The 17,836-nt window shown below is 29.7% G+C and overlaps 5 protein-coding genes across 5 annotated transcripts; 4 read left to right on the plus strand and 1 right to left on the minus strand.

The window, feature by feature from the left end:
* The first annotated feature begins 4,358 nt into the window (after nt 1-4,358).
* ASCRUDRAFT_74701 (velvet factor family protein) lies at nt 4,359-5,633 on the plus strand. The gene has a single exon (XM_020192788.1). The coding sequence runs from the start codon at nt 4,500-4,502 to the stop codon at nt 5,580-5,582; it is 1,083 nt and encodes a 360-aa protein (XP_020048588.1). The 5' UTR covers nt 4,359-4,499; the 3' UTR covers nt 5,583-5,633.
* Nucleotides 5,634-7,795: 2,162 nt separating this feature from the next.
* ASCRUDRAFT_32042 (glucokinase GLK1) lies at nt 7,796-12,103 on the plus strand (the record flags this gene model as incomplete). Its single annotated transcript, XM_020190323.1, has 2 exons — nt 7,796-8,792; nt 11,625-12,103. The coding sequence occupies 2 exons, from the start codon at nt 7,796-7,798 to the stop codon at nt 12,101-12,103; spliced, it is 1,476 nt and encodes a 491-aa protein (XP_020048589.1).
* Nucleotides 12,104-12,457: 354 nt separating this feature from the next.
* On the plus strand, nt 12,458-12,883 carry YHC1 (Yhc1p; the record flags this gene model as incomplete). Its single annotated transcript, XM_020189749.1, has 1 exon — nt 12,458-12,883. A coding segment is annotated over one exon (426 nt), but the record flags the coding sequence as incomplete, so codon positions are not given.
* A 733-nt stretch (nt 12,884-13,616) lies between these two features.
* ASCRUDRAFT_74704 (uncharacterized protein) lies at nt 13,617-14,595 on the minus strand. The gene has a single exon (XM_020192789.1). It carries the CDS (start codon nt 14,170-14,172, stop codon nt 13,870-13,872), a length of 303 nt encoding a protein of 100 aa, XP_020048591.1. The 5' UTR covers nt 14,173-14,595; the 3' UTR covers nt 13,617-13,869.
* Nucleotides 14,596-14,816: 221 nt separating this feature from the next.
* On the plus strand, nt 14,817-17,815 carry TUL1 (ubiquitin-protein ligase TUL1). Its single transcript, XM_020192790.1, has one exon. The coding sequence runs from the start codon at nt 14,847-14,849 to the stop codon at nt 17,571-17,573; it is 2,727 nt and encodes a 908-aa protein (XP_020048592.1). The 5' UTR covers nt 14,817-14,846; the 3' UTR covers nt 17,574-17,815.
* The last annotated feature ends 21 nt before the right edge of the window (nt 17,816-17,836 follow it).

Raw genomic sequence — 17,836 nt, forward strand, 5'->3', positions numbered from 1 at the left:
ATTTTAATAACTAATACGCACATCAAAAGTTTGTTTCCTCTCAGAAGAGTGTTACCCGTAAATAATTTACGAAATTCAACCCATATTACGATTGCCGGTTAGGGCTTTTAGAAGCTCGTTCCTTGAATCAACTATTGAATTTCGTAGTCGCCTCTTAGTTTTGTTGCCTCTCAATCATCTCTAGAAATGATCGAAAATTCAATTAAAAACACCAAGCAATATCAAGTAAAAAAACAGTCTATAGAATCAATAGTTTTATATGTTGATAAATAAATGACTCACTATATTTATTATTCTATTCAAGTAATATTTTTATTGCAAAAAAAACAAAGAATGATCAATACCTAATGCTTTTGTTTATTTTTTACCTTTTTTTCTCGTTACTTTAGCACCTTTTGGCACTTCAAAAAAAATAACAAGAGTTTTAAGAAAAAGTCTTATTTAGATTAATGTGAATTTTGTTATTTTTTATGGGTAAAACAGAAATTGAAAACTTCTTTTATCTCTAATTGATGCCTAAAATAAAAAAGATTTACTGAAGACTCATTTTAATATTTTTGATTTTCTTTTCAAGATATCAAAAATTACCTGTTTAAAATGGGACAGATACGGATCTAACATCTATCCAGATTGCCTTCGTTCCTTCCTACCTTTTCCTGATAGCATAGAGGTGTTTTGATCTCAAAACAATTTTAAAGATCTGCGAGAAAAATTTTGAAAGGGTTGTGTTTATTTCTGGTAATGAGATTCAACGACTTTTTTTCCTTGTTTTTAAAAGGGAAGAACATCAAACATGTAACAGAAAAACAATGTAACCAATTGTAAGCAACAATCATCATTTTCAAATTATAAAAAAATAAAACAAAATAATGATAAACAAAAAACCATATTATAATGTGAACGGGAACAAATGGAAACAGGTTCAAGCGATTTTTCACTCTTTTATAGGGCCTCTACTTTTCATTAAAACTACTTTATTATTAATTTGCCACAGAAAAACAAAAATAAGCTGTAAAAGTTTCTCTGGAAACAACTGGAAGGTATCACAGAGGATTACAAATAAGTCAGAACAAAACGAAAATCATTTCAAGTGATTGGCCAGTAATTGTGATGTCGTAATTCGTTGGCAAATCTAGATTTTCCAAAAAATTTTCTCAATATTGCAAATATTTCTTTGTTTTTATTTTGAAGCCAGGAAATTCAAAGAGAAACACGAAATAATAATAGTGCGATGGTTCTTTTGCAATATTTATATTCTAATTTTATATAACTGATCATAAATCCATGATTACCAGCAAAACTGTTATCTATTCTGAGCTTTTTTTATCAAAAACATAATAAATAACACAATTAAAATGATACTTAAAAAAAAAATTGCACATATGATAAGTATTAATGGCAAAACAAGAACAGAAAAAATCATGCTATTAGTGCTTCAGCTAAATAAATATTGCTATTTGGTAAACCCTATGCAGAAATGCTGCAGAGTGCATTATGAAAGCCCAGCCAGAAATTCAGACAATAGGACTTTTTTTCCGTTTTTGCTGTGACGTATTGAAAGCAAGGCCCAGGCTGGTCTTTTGACAACCAAACTTCTCTGCTGTTGGAGGTTTAAGGTCTGCATAATCGAAGCCTTCTATATATTAAGCAGCAATTCTAGAAGTTTGAAAAAAACGATTTAAAACTCAAAGAATAAAACTGTTTGATTGAGTTTTCCAATTTCAATTGAGCCCTAGATCTAATATTTCTATCTATTTCAATTGCGAAAGCAAAATAATATTGAATAATTCAATTTTAACCTAACTGTCCTTTTTTTACATGAGTTTTGTATGTTATTGCCCGGGTATTGATGATATTGAAGGAATACCACAATTATTATGACTACTATTATTCAAAGTATTGTTATCAAGCCAACATTGACTAATGATCTCTTTGGTATCTTTTTGTTTTCATTCAACCGATGCTATTATAATAGAGCTTTTAAAACCAAATTGTCTATTGATCACGATGGTGACTACCTTTAATATTTATTTATCGCTCATCTTTTGATCTGAACAATTATATATTAAATCAATTTACTGATCAATAATATTAAATCTAGTATAAACAAAATGTGTAATCTGTGCAGATTTATTATTCTGGAGACTATGTCATAGCTTGGAAATCTTAAAGAAATGTGCAAATCATCATTTTGATTATCAAGTGAATTGATTATTCGTTTTGGAGGATTCTTCAACCTATTTTTCTTTCTATTTATAACTTGTAGCTATGAATATGCAATTTGATGTACACACCTATATCCACTATTTTGGATCTATTTATTTCTATTAATATCATTTTTATTGAAATGTTTATATTGAAAACAAAAACAATTCTAATTTGTATATTATAATAAATAATTGTTTACTATTATTTTCAATAATTAGCTGATTTTTAGAAATTGGGTAGAACATTGAAATACATATTCAAATTGAAGGTCAATAAAATTAAGAGCTTAATTTGCAAGTTGAAACGGAGTTTCCATATAATTTTCAAGACAATTTTGAAATTAGGACTTGAACTATTTGGAAAAAAAAATGGAAACAAATCTACAACAATACATTTTTCTAGAAAAGTAAAAAAATAATTATTCATATTGACGTAGGAATCACTTGCTAGTTTGAAATTCATTGTTAACTTAATGATTGAAAAATTGCTAAACAATAAAGCCAATTAAATTTTGAAAAAATGCTATTGACCAGTTTGAAATAAACCTTTTTCAAAAAGCACAGTAACTTTATCTCTTTGCTTTTAGTTATTATTTATTATGTTATAGGGTTTTTAGGGTTTATGATACGTAGATTGATTTGAACAAAATCTATTTTCAATTCTTTAAGATCAAATTGCCAGAATCACAAAAAAATAAAGTATGGGCTGCAATTTTCAAAATCTTATTTAATCTAAAAAAATTTAAATTTAAAACTAATCAAACAAACAAAATATAGATTGAAATTCCTAGTCAAGTGAAAAAGTTAAAATTTGACTGTCTCCATTTGACAACCACCCTATTTCTTCAGAGGTAGCTTGGATCAATTTTTTCTTGTTGCTTTTATTGCTCAAAAACAAGTAAAAAAATGAAAAACCTATTAAATATTTCTGCTGAAGAAAGAAAAAGAATTGAAAATTGAAAATTAAAAATAAAAAACATAAACAAACAAACATAAAGAAACATGGTATATAGAATTTGAACACTTGAATTTTACCCCAAATTAATTTGAGAATTACATAAACCGGTAGTGATAAAAAGTTAAAACATTATAAATAATATTTAGTCACTTCCATTAAATTTGATAACATTAACTATAATTGATTTTAGATTGTGTAAATAAAACATTATTAATTAATTTTATTTACTTTGCAGTCATCAAGCACGATATTATAGTTTTTTGGTTAGTGATTTGTTGATAGAATTTCCCCTACTAGCAGACAAAAATATCATTAAGATGGAAAGTGCTAAGGTTGAGACCTCCTGCGTTGCTCTTGGATTTCGAGACCATAATCAGCACTCCTTTAATCGGGATCTGAGATTTGTTTTGAAGAAAGGAAAACTTTCTTGATAGCGAGATCTCTCGAAACGCTTTTGTATTGGTAAAACAACCACTCTTCTAGACACATACTTGAACATGAGGAAACTCCACCTGCGCTTTTTCCTTAATCCCTCGATATGGTTTCCGGCTGTAGAAACAATCTTGAACTCCAACGCTTGACCAGTTCTTCCACGCATTGATTGTCTCTCTGGCCAGCCAACTGCACCCTCGCTGTTTATTTCAGAAAATTACGACATTTCATCTGCTTGCAGAGCAGTTGGAACTGAATATACAGATTGCAAAACAGCTCTAGCACTACAACAATAGTGGCCTCTTTTGCGATTGTTTATGTTTATGCGCTCATGCATAGTGTCGTTGATTCCACCAGCGTGGCTGCCAACCACTGAAATGGTAAAAAATAGAATCGGTTTAACTTCTATGTTTTCTACTCAGTTTCAGCACTTGACAATTGATTCTAAAATCAAATTTAAATTCTAGTGTTATAATATTATTTTTGAATTGTTTGTCTTATAATTTTTGTTATTTGGGCTTTTCTGTTTTTCTACGATTCACTTTGGACTTATACTACTTTGTTTTTTTCCCTCATTAACATGGAATTAGTAAAGGCAAACATGTAGATTAAAATTAAGTAAAATCTTATTACATCAAAATGATTTAAATATAAAGTCATTTTTCCTCAATTTTATCAACCCATCATTTAATATTTTTCTATATTCATTATCATTTTATTCTCTTTGGATCTCTTAGATGATAGAAGAAACTAGTTAATTCTTTCCTTTTAATTTATATTTTCCTCCAATCATTTTTTAAAATATACTTTGATATTTTTTTTACATTTCCAATATCGACTATTTTGATTCTAATAATTATATTCTCTCTCTCTCCGCTGTTTTATATTGTCTTAATACAAAAATGAATTTCAATTTCAATACTTTTAATCAGAACAATCACATTGTCAACCCTAATCCTAACTCTAATCTTTTGGGCTCACCTTCGGATCCTTTTATTTATGAATTAAAAGTTGTTCAACAACCAATTAGAGGTAGAATGTGTGGCCTAGGTGATAAAGATAGAAGACCACTTACACCTCTACCCTGTGTCAGATTACTGATCAAAGATTCAAGAACCGGTTTAGAAGTCCCTGCTTTTCAAATTGCTGATCAATACCTTGCAAGCTTAGTTCTTTCAACTGAATTATGGAGTTGGGATGGAAAAATTAATTTAACAATAGTCCAAAATGATTACGATTTTACCAATAACAGATTTTTTGCTGATAAAAATAGTATTGGGTTTTCCTCTAATTCACCCAATCCTGCAAACCAATCAGTCTTCCAAATGCCTTCAAATTATCAATTTTTTAATTCAACTTTAAATCCCAATTTAAATCCCCATTTTAATTTAAATGCAATGGTAAATCCACAAATGATGGTCGGTGCTTCAACAAACCAACAGCCATTTTATTCTTCATCTAATCCAAATATGCCACCTCCTCAAGTTCCAACCTCAATTCCAAATCCAATGAATTTAAACCAACCAGTTCAATTTAATCAGTTTAATCAGTTTAATCAGCAAAATCAAAACTTAAATATTCAACCAAATTTAATTAATCAACCAACACAACCAATAAAACCAACTCCAACCCAAGGAAATCAATACTCAACTCTTATTTCAAAAGCTCAATTAACTAGAAACTTGGTTGGAAATACAATCTCAAATGCTAGAAAATTACATGATGATAAGGGTGTTTTGGGCATTTGGTTTATTTTTCCCGATATTAGCATCAGAATTGAAGGACAATACAGAATCAAATTTTTATTAAGCAGAATTAATGCTAACTTGGTCAGTCCAAGTCCAGCTAGTTGTATCATAACTAACACATATTCAGATATTTTTCAGATTTATAGTGCAAAAAAGTTCCCTGGTGTTTTACCAACAACTGCATTAAACAAGGCATTTGTTACTCAAGGTTTTAAAATTTCATTGAAGAAAAAATAGTAAACAAAAAGTTTTCCATATTTGTCAAGATTTCAAAAATTTCAAATTCTAATGGACTATATATTTGATAAATCATTTACAATACTGTGTTTTTAAGTGTAAATTATATTAATTTTTATTTTCAATTTGTTTATTAGCTGCCTATATTTTATCACAATCGCTTTTTTCATTGTTTTTATCTTTATCTTTATCTTTATCTTTATTTTTATTTTCATTTTCATTTTCTTTCTTTTTTTCCCTCTTTCCTTGTTATTATTATTGGCATTCTGCTACTCTAATTTTTAATGGTTCGAACCTTTAAAACAAATAAAAACATATTTTTTTCTTTCTACATCTTACTCTGCTGTTCAATTTCTTTCGTTTTGGATTTGTTTTTGCATTTTTATAATTTTTTATTACATTATATTATTTTCGGTGGATTTTTTTCAAGATATAATTATTTGTATCATTAAATATTTTTTTCTATAGTTTTCAGCGCATTTTAATATATATCATATACTATATAAACATGCAGCTATTAATTAATTATACTTGTTTATTGAAAATTTCCATTTTTAGATCAGGAATAACTTGATTTCAGACCCAATACCAATCATTAGATGATGGTGTTCAAAATTTGAGGTAACATTTGATTTTGTAGCCTACAATAGTTATAGCGCTTTAGCTTAAAATTTGAAGTTATATTAGAGTTCAAAGAAAAACTTTGAAAAATTAAAAGAAAATAAAAAGGGACCTATAGAAATTTCAAAGAGTGGAAGTAACGTTATTACGTTAAAGCCAGATCGAAGCGATTTATTAGTGAGTATTGATTTCACCATCCAATAGTCGTTGATTTTGATTTTCTTCAAATCTATATCCTGATTTCCTAGCATTGAGCTGCTACAGAAGGTTTTGCATTTCTCTTGGGAAATGTCGGTTAATTAGCAGTTTACATAAAGCAGGTGTATTGGTTTTAAACCAAAACCCTTCTTCAAACATCTAGCTATTCATCAATCCTGTTTGGAAGAACCCTATTTGCTAGTATCTCTCTCCGAGAAGACAAAAATTGCAGATTTTTTTCTAAAATAATGCAACAAGAGAACTTTGGATTGCAAAACCAAGCATTTGTTATTAAAATCCATTCGAATATAAAAATCTTTTCTAAAAACAACAAAGAATAAAATGAGTTAAGGAAAGTGAATTTTAGGAACGAAGGAGTTCTGGCTGCTTGCAAACCTTATGTTCTATCTGGATTTGGAACAGGATTCCTATTTTCGTTCTAAGTAAAGTCATGTGCTGTCCGCTTGAAAGTGGGAGGTTTGTGCTAAGACCAAAACACACCGCATTATGAGTCCAATTGAATGAAGGAAAATGTATCCTTTCAATTTCAGTTTTTGTTGATATTATAATAGCTAAAGTACACAATTTAGCTTTCGAGACTTGCTGTATAAGCACAACCTCAGTTGATCTTCCTCCTTCATCAGTACAACATCCCTATCTCACCAAAAACACACAACCGGAAGCTTTTCTCTCGCAGCAAATTTTGTTGATTAACTGTTTTAGTGCAAACACAATAGTGTATAGCCAAAAAGTAATAGCAGGTAATTAATATTTGGGACCTCTGCAAACAAATTTATTGATTTAATTGAACACTATTTTATTTACTTGGTTTTTGTTTTTTAGGTTACTGCAAATAGTGTGCAGAAAAAGTCTGCTAACCAGATTAATCCCCACAAACAAATGTCCTCAAAAATTGCTGATTATGATAGGTGATATTATCGTAAAGAATAAACCATTTGTTGATTGAGTCTAAAATCGTCAAATTGCTATTCATCTCCAATTGGAAAATATACCTGGAAATTTAACATAACTATTATAAGTTTGCCTTGTTTTAATGCTTTGTTTTTTTGATGTTTTGATCTTGCTAGAATCTTTTTTATTCCTGATCACAGTATCAAAGTGCCGGGTGTGCACGGAAAGTAACGGAAACTAGCACCAACTTATGGAATTCAAAATCCGTCTGATCATTCTCTGTGATGTCTTAAGGCTAAATAGCAATTATGGAAAGCAAACTTAAGATACAAGTTGCTTTGACTTGACCGATATATATTTAAAATGAATTTCTTGCAATTTGGTTTTCTTTTCTGGTTTCATTTCTCTATTTATAAAGTTTGTTAATTCAGTTTTTTTGTGAAATTAAAAATTAAAACTATTCATCTATTATAAAATTTACAATGTCTAAACAAGAGTTTCCAATTGACCAAAAAGTTCAGACAATTCTCAATCAATTTATTGTTCCGAAAAAATTGCTTGATGATGGAATTGATTTATTCACCAAATCAATGGATGAAGGTTTAAGAAATCCCTTGGCTGGCTCTTCTTTTATGCCTATGATTCCATCATTTATAACAAAAATTCCCACTGGTAAAGAAAAGGGCCTATTTTTAGCTTGTGATCTAGGTGGAACTAATTTCAGAGTTTGCTCTGTCGAATTAAATGGCGATCACACATTCAATTTAGAACAATTGAAGACAAAGGTCGATCATTCTTATATGGTGGGCGATTCCAACAATTTATTTAATTTTCTCTCATTGCATGTTAAGGAATTTTTAGAAGTTCACCATGATGAATATCTAAGTTCAAATAAAGATAACCAGCGTTTGAAAATGTCTTTCACTTTTTCCTTTCCCATCGATCAAACTTGCATAAACCGTGGAAAATTAATCAGATGGACAAAAGGATATGATGTTAAAGATGCTGTTGGACAAGATGTAATAAAGCTATTTCAATATACTCTAGATCAGCATAAATTACCAGTTGACTTGGTGGCAATCACCAATGACACTGTTGGAACTTTATTAGCTAATAGTTATGTTTCAAATACTTCCAACCAGACGCTTATTGGTGCAATCTATGGAACAGGCACTAACGGTTGTTATATCGAATCACTTGATAACATTAAAAAATTAAAGCCAGAGACAGTAGAAAAATTAAAATCCAAAGGTCAAAATTACATGGTCATTAACACTGAATGGGGTTCTTTTGATAATAGATTACAATGTTTACCAAATACAAAATATGATGAGATTCTTGATTCTGAAACTCCTAATCAGGGTTATCATATGTTTGAAAAAAGAATATCTGGAATGTTTTTAGGTGAAATTTTGAGACTAGTTCTTATTGATTTGAACCAAAAAAACTTACTTTTAACGGAATTCTATTGTTCTGAGAGTGGAATGGATTTTGGTCAAAACAAAGATCATGGCTCTTATAGCAAAAATGCTGCTGGTAAATTCATTCAAGATGGTTTCAATGAATCTGCCAAAAAAAATAATTCAAATTCTTTTAAGAGAAATGGGAGCTTTCAATCGCTATTACATATTAGTACAAATTTACCAAGAAGACCAGGCAATAAGACAAATCTACCTCATAGGCTTTTAGCTCCATGGTCCTTATCAACCGAAATTTTATCAACTATTCAAATTGATGATTCAACTGATTTCAATGTCACCGGATTATTATTACAGGATAAATTGAGGCTATCAACAACTGTCGAAGATAGGTTTATTATTAGAGAATTTGTTAGAGCAATCGGAAAAAGAGCAGCGTATTTATCGGCCATTCCAATTGCATCGGTGGTAATACATACTAAAGCAATAGAAAAATTGAAAAAAAATGAATTTGTTGAGGTTAGTGGTGATGGTGCAATTTTTGAATTGTATCCCGGTTTCAGAGATATATTACAAAGTGCTCTAAAATTAACTAAACTTGGAAAAGAGAATAGTAAAAAAATAAAACTTTTAATTACCAAAGATGGAAGTGGTGTTGGAGCTGCTTTGTGTACTGAATCTGCTAACATAATAAATGACTGAGTTTGTTTTGGGTTGTTTTTTTTGATGATATTTAACTTCTTAAGTAAATATAAATATAAAACCTTTTTTTAAAATATTAGAAGCAAATTTGAATAATTTCAACTGATCAGTCCAATGGTTATAAATTAACAAATAATGATCAGTCAAAAACAAAAATACATAATTTATAATTTAGACTAAATAAATTCTGTTTTAATTAAAGTATTCATCGTAACTAGAATTCATAACTTTTGAATGATCCGGGTCTTTAGTTATTCAAGCATATACCCTTGATAGTTCAATAAAAAAAGCTTGAGTTCAAGAAGGAAACTTGAATTTATAATAAAAATAAAAAATTCCAAATATTTTGAGTTTTGATTTTTGGGTGTCAATAAAATTAATATTAGTAATTTTATAAGGTAAAAAGGTTGAAGAACGGCAAATAAAGTTGTAATAAACAACAAAAACGACCAATATCAATTGAAAGTTGGTAGTGTGCTGAGAAAATCTTAAAAAAATTGACTTTTATCAAATGGTTATTGGTGTGATTGTTCAGGGATGCAATTAAAATCCATACCAAGACTACGGAAAAACACCAATTGTTCTGCTAGCTGGTTATTCCCCAATAACTTTAAATATGACCCCACGGAAAAACTTTTAACTTTAAATTAATCCGGGAATCTGCAGCAATTTTGAGTCTGGAGCAACCATTTTCTGTTCTTCTAAAAAACTAGCAAATCACAAACAGCAGAAAGCAGAAAGATACTATTGTATTATTCAATAACCTGAAATGAGAAACGGGGAACTGCTTTATCTGAATATTAAGGTTAGAAACAAACAAAAAAGCAAAAATAACTGTGACGTTGTTCAGGGATATAACTGTAGAATACCATGTACTATTTTACTATTTCTGACCCTTTTCCCTATTTTTTTAAAAAAAATTTGCTATCAACTGTTTTATTTTAATATAAATTAAACAGTGATTTCTTCTTTTTTATTAATACTCTATAAAAGCAAATTACTTTACATATCTATAAAACATTGTTATTATATCATTTTTCAAAATTTTTTAACAATATGGCAGTTTCAAAATCAGACAATCAAAACAAAAAAGCAGAAATTCAAGAGTTTCTTAAACAATTTGAAGTTTCTCAAGGATTAATTAATGATGGTGTAAAGCTATTTCGAGAATCCATGAGGAAAGGTTTAGAAAATGATTCTTCTAATACTTCAACTCTCCCAATGATTCCATCATTTATTACCGAAATTCCAAATGGTAAGGAGAAAGGGTTATTTTTGGCTTGTGATCTAGGTGGGACAAATTTTAGAGTCTGTTCTGTTAGATTAAATGGTGATCATACTTTTAATTTAGAACAATTAAAGTCGAAGGTTGATGGATATTGTATGAGATCAACAGGAAAAGAACTCTTTCGATTTTTAGCGCAACGAATTCATAACTTTCTTGAATTAAATCATCAAGAATATCTAATGAGAAACAACTCACTAAAAAGCATTGAAAGGTTGGATTTTAAGCAAAACGACAAATTAAAAATGTCATTTACCTTTTCATTTCCAATCAATCAAACATCGCTTAATAGAGGAGAACTAATTAGATGGACAAAAGGCTTTAATATTGACGATGTTATTGGAAAAGATATTGTCGAGGAATTTCAAAAAGAGATTGACAATTTAAAACTACCAGTTAAATTAGTTGCTATTACAAACGATACCGTTGGTACACTATTGGCAAATAGTTATGGATCAATTCTTGAAAGCTCAACAACAATTGGTTGTATATTTGGTACAGGTACTAATGGTTGTTATGTTGAAAATCTTAACAGCATCAAAAAACTATCTGCAAAAGCCAAAGAAGAATTATTATTGAAGAAACAAAACAAAATGATTATAAATACTGAATGGGGATCCTTTGATAATAATTTAGAAATTTTACCAAATACTAAATACGATCAAATAGTCAACCAGGAAACTCCAAATCCGGGAGTTCATATGTTTGAAAAAAGAATATCTGGAATGTTTTTGGGTGAGTTAGTTAGATTAATTATCATTGATTTGCACAAAAGAAGTTACATTCTTTCACAATATTCAACTGAAGAATCCCAAAGTAAAAAGCCTGTAAGTGCAGAATATGAAATCATTTCTAAAACTTCAAACACAGAATCATTTTTACAGATTTCTAAGAATTTACCAAGAGAAAATGATAAACCTATAACACTACCACACAGATTATTAAGACCATGGGCATTTCAAACCGAGGTTTTATCAAAGCTTGAAATAGATGATTCCACTGATTTGAAAATAAGTAAATTGTGTTATGATAATGACTTAAGATTAGAAACAACTTTGGAGGACCGTCGTATCATTCAAAAAGTAGTTAAAGCTGTTTCAAAAAGAGCAGCATATCTTTCAGCAATCCCAATTGCAGCAATCATATTACAACAAAATGATGGAAAGCCTCCAAAAGAAGAAATTCAAGTTGGAGCCGATGGAGCTGTTATTGAGTTTTATCCAGAATTTAAGGAACACATCATGGAAGCACTTAGATTGACAGAATTAACTGAGGCAGGAGCTGGTAAAATCAAGTTTACAATTGCAAAAGATGGAAGTGGAGTTGGTGCAGCATTATGTTCAAAAACAGCAGAAACTTTAAGCCAAAACAACACCTCTCTATAGATTGTTTTTTTTTTGCTGATGAATATATTTTTCATTTTTATTTTTATTTTTATTCTTATTCTTATTCTTATTTTTATTTCTTTTTCATTTCTTTTTATTTTATGTCTTATGTCTTATGTCTTATGTCTATTACTTTAGGTTTTTTATGTCAAGGTTCCAAAAAGCATCAAGCATTTTAGAACCATTTTTATATATTTTGATAAAAGTGTATAAGAATGAAAATTGAAATTCCGGTAGTCTCGTAAAATCACGTGACGTAACTGTCAATCTGGGGATTTCTTATTGTAAGAATCCAGGAACCAATTTTCTAGACAATTAATTAGCTGCCACAAATAGTGCCCAACTATAATCAGAATGCCTAAATATTACTGTGACTATTGTCGAATCTATCTTACCCACGACTCTGCTAGTGTCAGGAAATCTCATTTTATTGGTAAGAACCATATTAAATATGTCTGCGATTATTATGAGCAAGAAGCGAAAAAATTAGGAATTTGGAATCCTGAAAATATTATCAACGAATATAAAATAGAGGATTATTATAAGGGATGCCCTACTATTAAGAATTCTCTCGATGATTTTGATCTGGTTAGTGGCTCTTCGAGGAAAGCAAATGCTGGTAACAATAACTTGAGTGATACCAATCATGTCAGCAGCAGTAGTAAAAATAAAAGCGAAAACTTAGTGAATGGAAATGATATTAATGAAATTGAAAACAAGGTATTGCCACCACCACCTACTTTGCCTAACATGCCCAACCCACCTTCAAGTGCCTATAATACTGTTCAAAGTGATAAGGGTTATAGCAATGGCAGCCATTTTGTTAATACTGGGATTAACAAGTATCATAACATTGCTAATAAAACTAGTAACTCTTTCAACAATATCAGTTTAGTTAAAAGCTCCTCACCGTTATCGAATTTAATAACAGTTAATGATAATAATCACAATAAATTTAATAACAAAAGCAATAGTCATCTCAGTACGAATAGTTATAACAACAAAAATAATAATAACAATGGCAATAATATCAGTAGCATTAATAATGTATTAGGAAACACTGGAAATATCGTTAAAAAGTCAGGGTTTTTGCTTAATCCAAATATGAATTTTAATCCACCAAACAACAAATCAAATTATTATAATAATAAGAGCAATAATTATAATTACAACAACAGCAACAATAGTAATATTAATAATAATATCAACAATAATATCAGTAGTATCAATAATATCAATAATAATAGTAATATTAATAATAATAGCTTTAATAGGAATCAATTTCATGGGGGAAACAAAAGCTATCAAAATAATAATTATCAGAATAATAATTATCAAAATAATAATTATCAAAAGAAAAGTTACCATTCAAATAATCGACAGTTTAATAGTTCTAATAACATGAATAACAACAATAATATCAATACTAACAAATACTCTGTGAATAAACCAAATTTAAATGGAAATCGTCAATATAAAAGAAGCTACAATAATTTTTCAAGATAAATAATTATTTTTATTACGTTTTTTGTTTTTTTTAAGGAAAAAAGGGATATAAATTAGGAAGTTTTACCTAGAAAATTATTAAAAACTGTTTTTTTAATTATTTCAAATTTTCTAGACCAAAAAAAGACTATAATATATAACGACATAGAATCTAATAGGAAAAAAATTACAAAAGTACAAATATAAAACAAACTAATAAAACGTAAAAAAATAATATTTATTAGGCACCTTTAAAGTCTGGATTGATCATTATAAGCAATTTAAAACCTATGTTTGCAAGGAAATTTACGCATATATTCGCGCTCTTCTCTGCTTTGCTCTTCAAATAAATTATATATCTCGTTAAGATGTTTTGTTTCTTTATCTTCTTGATTAGCGAAAGGAATAGCACCTTCATAAACTTTTTGTTTCTTTTCACTTTTCTTAAAGTTAATAAATGGGAAGTTGGGCATGATTACTGTATTTTGATCAAATTCTGAACATTGTGGTTTTTCAGTTTGAGGTGGAAATACTTTTGGAAGTTGGGATTTGTTTTGTTTTGGTTGTTCTTCAGATATAGTCATTTTCAATTATTTTTTTGAAGTTTTATTGGTTTAGCTTTGAATCGAGTTGCAAAATATTATCTTTTATATCTTTTAGCTTGGACTGGATATAGTTAAAAACGAGTGTTTAGTTTTGAGAAATACAAACTTCTATATTCTTTTCTTGAAGAATAAGGCGATATTTATACTAGTGATACTGCCAACGAATAAACAATCAAAACCATCTTAAAACGGATAAAGATTATCTAGAGCTCATTTAGCCAGAAACTTCTGGTCTCAGTGGGTCATCTGTCAAACATCAGTTTTGTAGGACAATAAGTATATGCGTGTGTTGGATCGATCTAGAGACTACCTCTTGTTGGTTGCTTCGCCCATTTCAATCGTAAAACAAGTCTTCTCCCAATATTCAACAACAAAAAGGCTTAGTCCTCCACACTCAAACCAGACACAGAGATGGCCCAACTGGAACCGACCAAAATGTGTCAACGCTGCAACAGGATGAAAACAGATTCTACTAGAGCCCTGATATAAACACCAGAGCCCTGATAAAACAATAAAGCCCTGATGAGGCCGACAGAGCCCTATTCGGTCCGAGAGCGCCGCACAAGACCGACGCCACGCCGACAAGCTGAAGAAGAACCTGAAGCAGCAAAACCATCAAATCTCTCTATCTCACACAGGAGAGAGTAGTTGTGATGCCTAGAATAAACCCAACGACCTTGATCTTTTTCATCATCTTTCTCACCTTCATCTTTCCCTCGCCCAACTCCAACTCGATAGTAACTTCCCGTCAGAAGAGGCAGATCAAGTCTTATCAAGCATACAAAAACCACTTGCGAGAATCCATCTACAATTCAACGTATGCTCAAGGTTATGGTAATGCAACAGGCTTTCTATTATCCTATGATGATGCTTTTTTAAATAGAAACATCTCCCACTGGCCATTCCCCGACAGAGATTACAACAATTTTATAGAAAATCAGAATTACTCAATTTTACCAAATTTGGTTTCAAAATTTGCTCGAAATATATGGAGTTACGAGTTTTTAAAGAATGATAATCAGATCAATGATGGAAAAAACGAAAACGTTGAAATGAACATGGGTTTACCAGGCAGTGCAAATAAAAAAAATCAATTAGTTTTTTTTCCCAACATAACAGGGACATTAAGAGGCGACTTTCAGAGACTTCCACTAAACTTTACCAAAATTCATATGCCAATTCCTCCTCTTTTTAAAACCGACACTGATATATATCCAGATTGGGACTACGATAATAATACAGATAACGACAACGATGATAACATCATTATTAATAACAACAACAATGACAACAATAACAATAACAATAATAATAATAATCAAGCAAAATTACTCTCAAATGAAATCATAGATGGCGAAACACTATTTGGCAGTTTTGCATCAGATGGAACAGAATTTCAAGATGACCAGTTCTTATTTCTGGATCTTGATAATAATTACAATAATGCAACACCTTCTTCGAAAATCGGAAACATAACTCAATTGAATGGCAATATCAAGTTAGATATTTTTAATTATGAAAACTCAATTGATTTTTTAAATAAATTTTCTGAAGATTCAGATAAAGACTATTCAAGCTTTGATTCTTTAAATTATATTTACCTAAAATTGAATTTTGACTCTTATAACCAAGATGATGATCATCATTTTACAATGAAGGGTTTGTATGACCAAAAAACTGGTAACATCATATCAATAACTGATTCAATTAAATTCGAAGGTTATTGGGAATTACCTCATCTAATCCTAGACAAATCTTCTTCTTTATCCTTTTTTAAAGATTTTAATACAACTAAAAAATTCCAATATTTAAAATCTTTGCAATCCAATTTAGATTACAGTTTTGTGGATTTCGATTACCTAGTCGAAAGAAATAAATTGGCTTCAAATTGTGAATACGTCTCTTATTTACACGTCGACTCAATTAATGATTCTAATCTAAATACTCATGATATCAATGAAATCGAAAAAGAATTAAGAAATCCAATTGGTAGACCAGTTAAAAAATTACCAAATTTAAAAATCTCAACTGGCGTATTTTATTCTCCTGATTGTGGAATCTTACTAAAAATTAATGAAAAAAACCCATTAATTGGCGTAAGAAAAGAGGTTCATTTGAAAAGTTTAAGAAATATCGTCCTAATCGGTATAATAATCCTATTTTCTCAAATCTTGCTAACAATTAGACAAATGGATTATACAAATACTCCCTCAAGTATTTCAAAGATTTCCTTTTATTCAATTTCAATCATGAATTTAATCGATGGCTCGCTATGTATGCTTTTCATTTTATCTTCAGCTTTAATCTTTGAATTGTTTATACCATTGGCAATTAGTGGCTTTTTGGCCTTTATCCTATCCAGTGTCTTTGAAGTTAGATATCTTATTTTAATCAATCATTCACAAATTAATGAAAGATCTATAAACATATGGACTGCTTTAAGAGGAGAAACTATTGATAATAGTAATAACAATAGAAATAATAGAACCAATAATAATAATAATAATAGTAATAATGCATCAAGAAATGATAACGCCTCAGAAGATCCAAATCAACCATTATTACCCACTTCACAAGCACCGCAAGATCTTCCACAAATCCAGCAACCTACTCTACCTGCGACTCAACAAACAGCTAATACTTTCCCACAAGATGAACAAACTATTGGCAGTTCAATATTTTCAAGATCTTTTTTCTCATTAATCATTTTTACATTTTTAATACTAAATGCAAGCATGTGGTCTAGAAATGCTAGAAGAAGTTTTGAATTTATATGTTTTTTTTTGCTTAATTCATTTTGGGTCCCACAATTTTTCAGAAATTTAATACGTGGTTCAAGCAGATCTTTTAAATGGGAATTTATAATTGGAACTTCATTCATAAGATTTTTTCCCATAGCATACATTACAATGGTTAAAACAAATCCCTTTAATCATCATTATGATCCAACAATGTGTTTCACGATATTAATATGGCTAATAATTCAAATTTTCTTATTATTTTTACAAGATTGTTTAGGTCCTAGATTTTTGCTACCAAAGTCTTGGCTACCAAATATCTATAATTATCACCCAATTTTAAAAGAAGTTGATTTAGAAAATGGATTTGGTCTCGAAAGAGGTGACAATACTAATAAAAACAATGATGATGACAATTTTGAACCAGGAAAATTTAAAGTGGATTGTGCTATTTGCATGAATGATATTGAATTACCAATAATCAGAAACGAAGATGAACAGTTGAAAGAGATCAATGAATTGAATGCTAAGAAATACATGGTAACACCATGTAGACATATTTTCCATACTGAATGTTTGGAGGGATGGATGAAATACAAATTACAATGTCCTGTATGCAGAAGTTCTTTACCTCCAATATGAGGATGAGCTGTTATTATATCTATGTATTTATGATGTACTTATGATTTGTTTACGATTTGTTTACGATTTATTTAATGCGAAGCTTTTCTAATACCCAATTCCTATCTGCCATCAGCGTATTGTCTCTCCCCAAAATATAAACGGAAAAAGTGCATCATGGGAAACTCGACAAAAATAAAATCATATATAGCCATTCATGTAATAATTGCACACTTCTCTTAACATATTTATCTCAACAAGCCTACATAATCAAATATAATTTC

This window comes from Ascoidea rubescens (assembly GCF_001661345.1).
Source record: "Ascoidea rubescens DSM 1968 unplaced genomic scaffold ASCRUscaffold_3, whole genome shotgun sequence".
NCBI classification, from domain to species: Eukaryota; Fungi; Ascomycota; class Saccharomycetes; order Ascoideales; family Ascoideaceae; genus Ascoidea; species Ascoidea rubescens.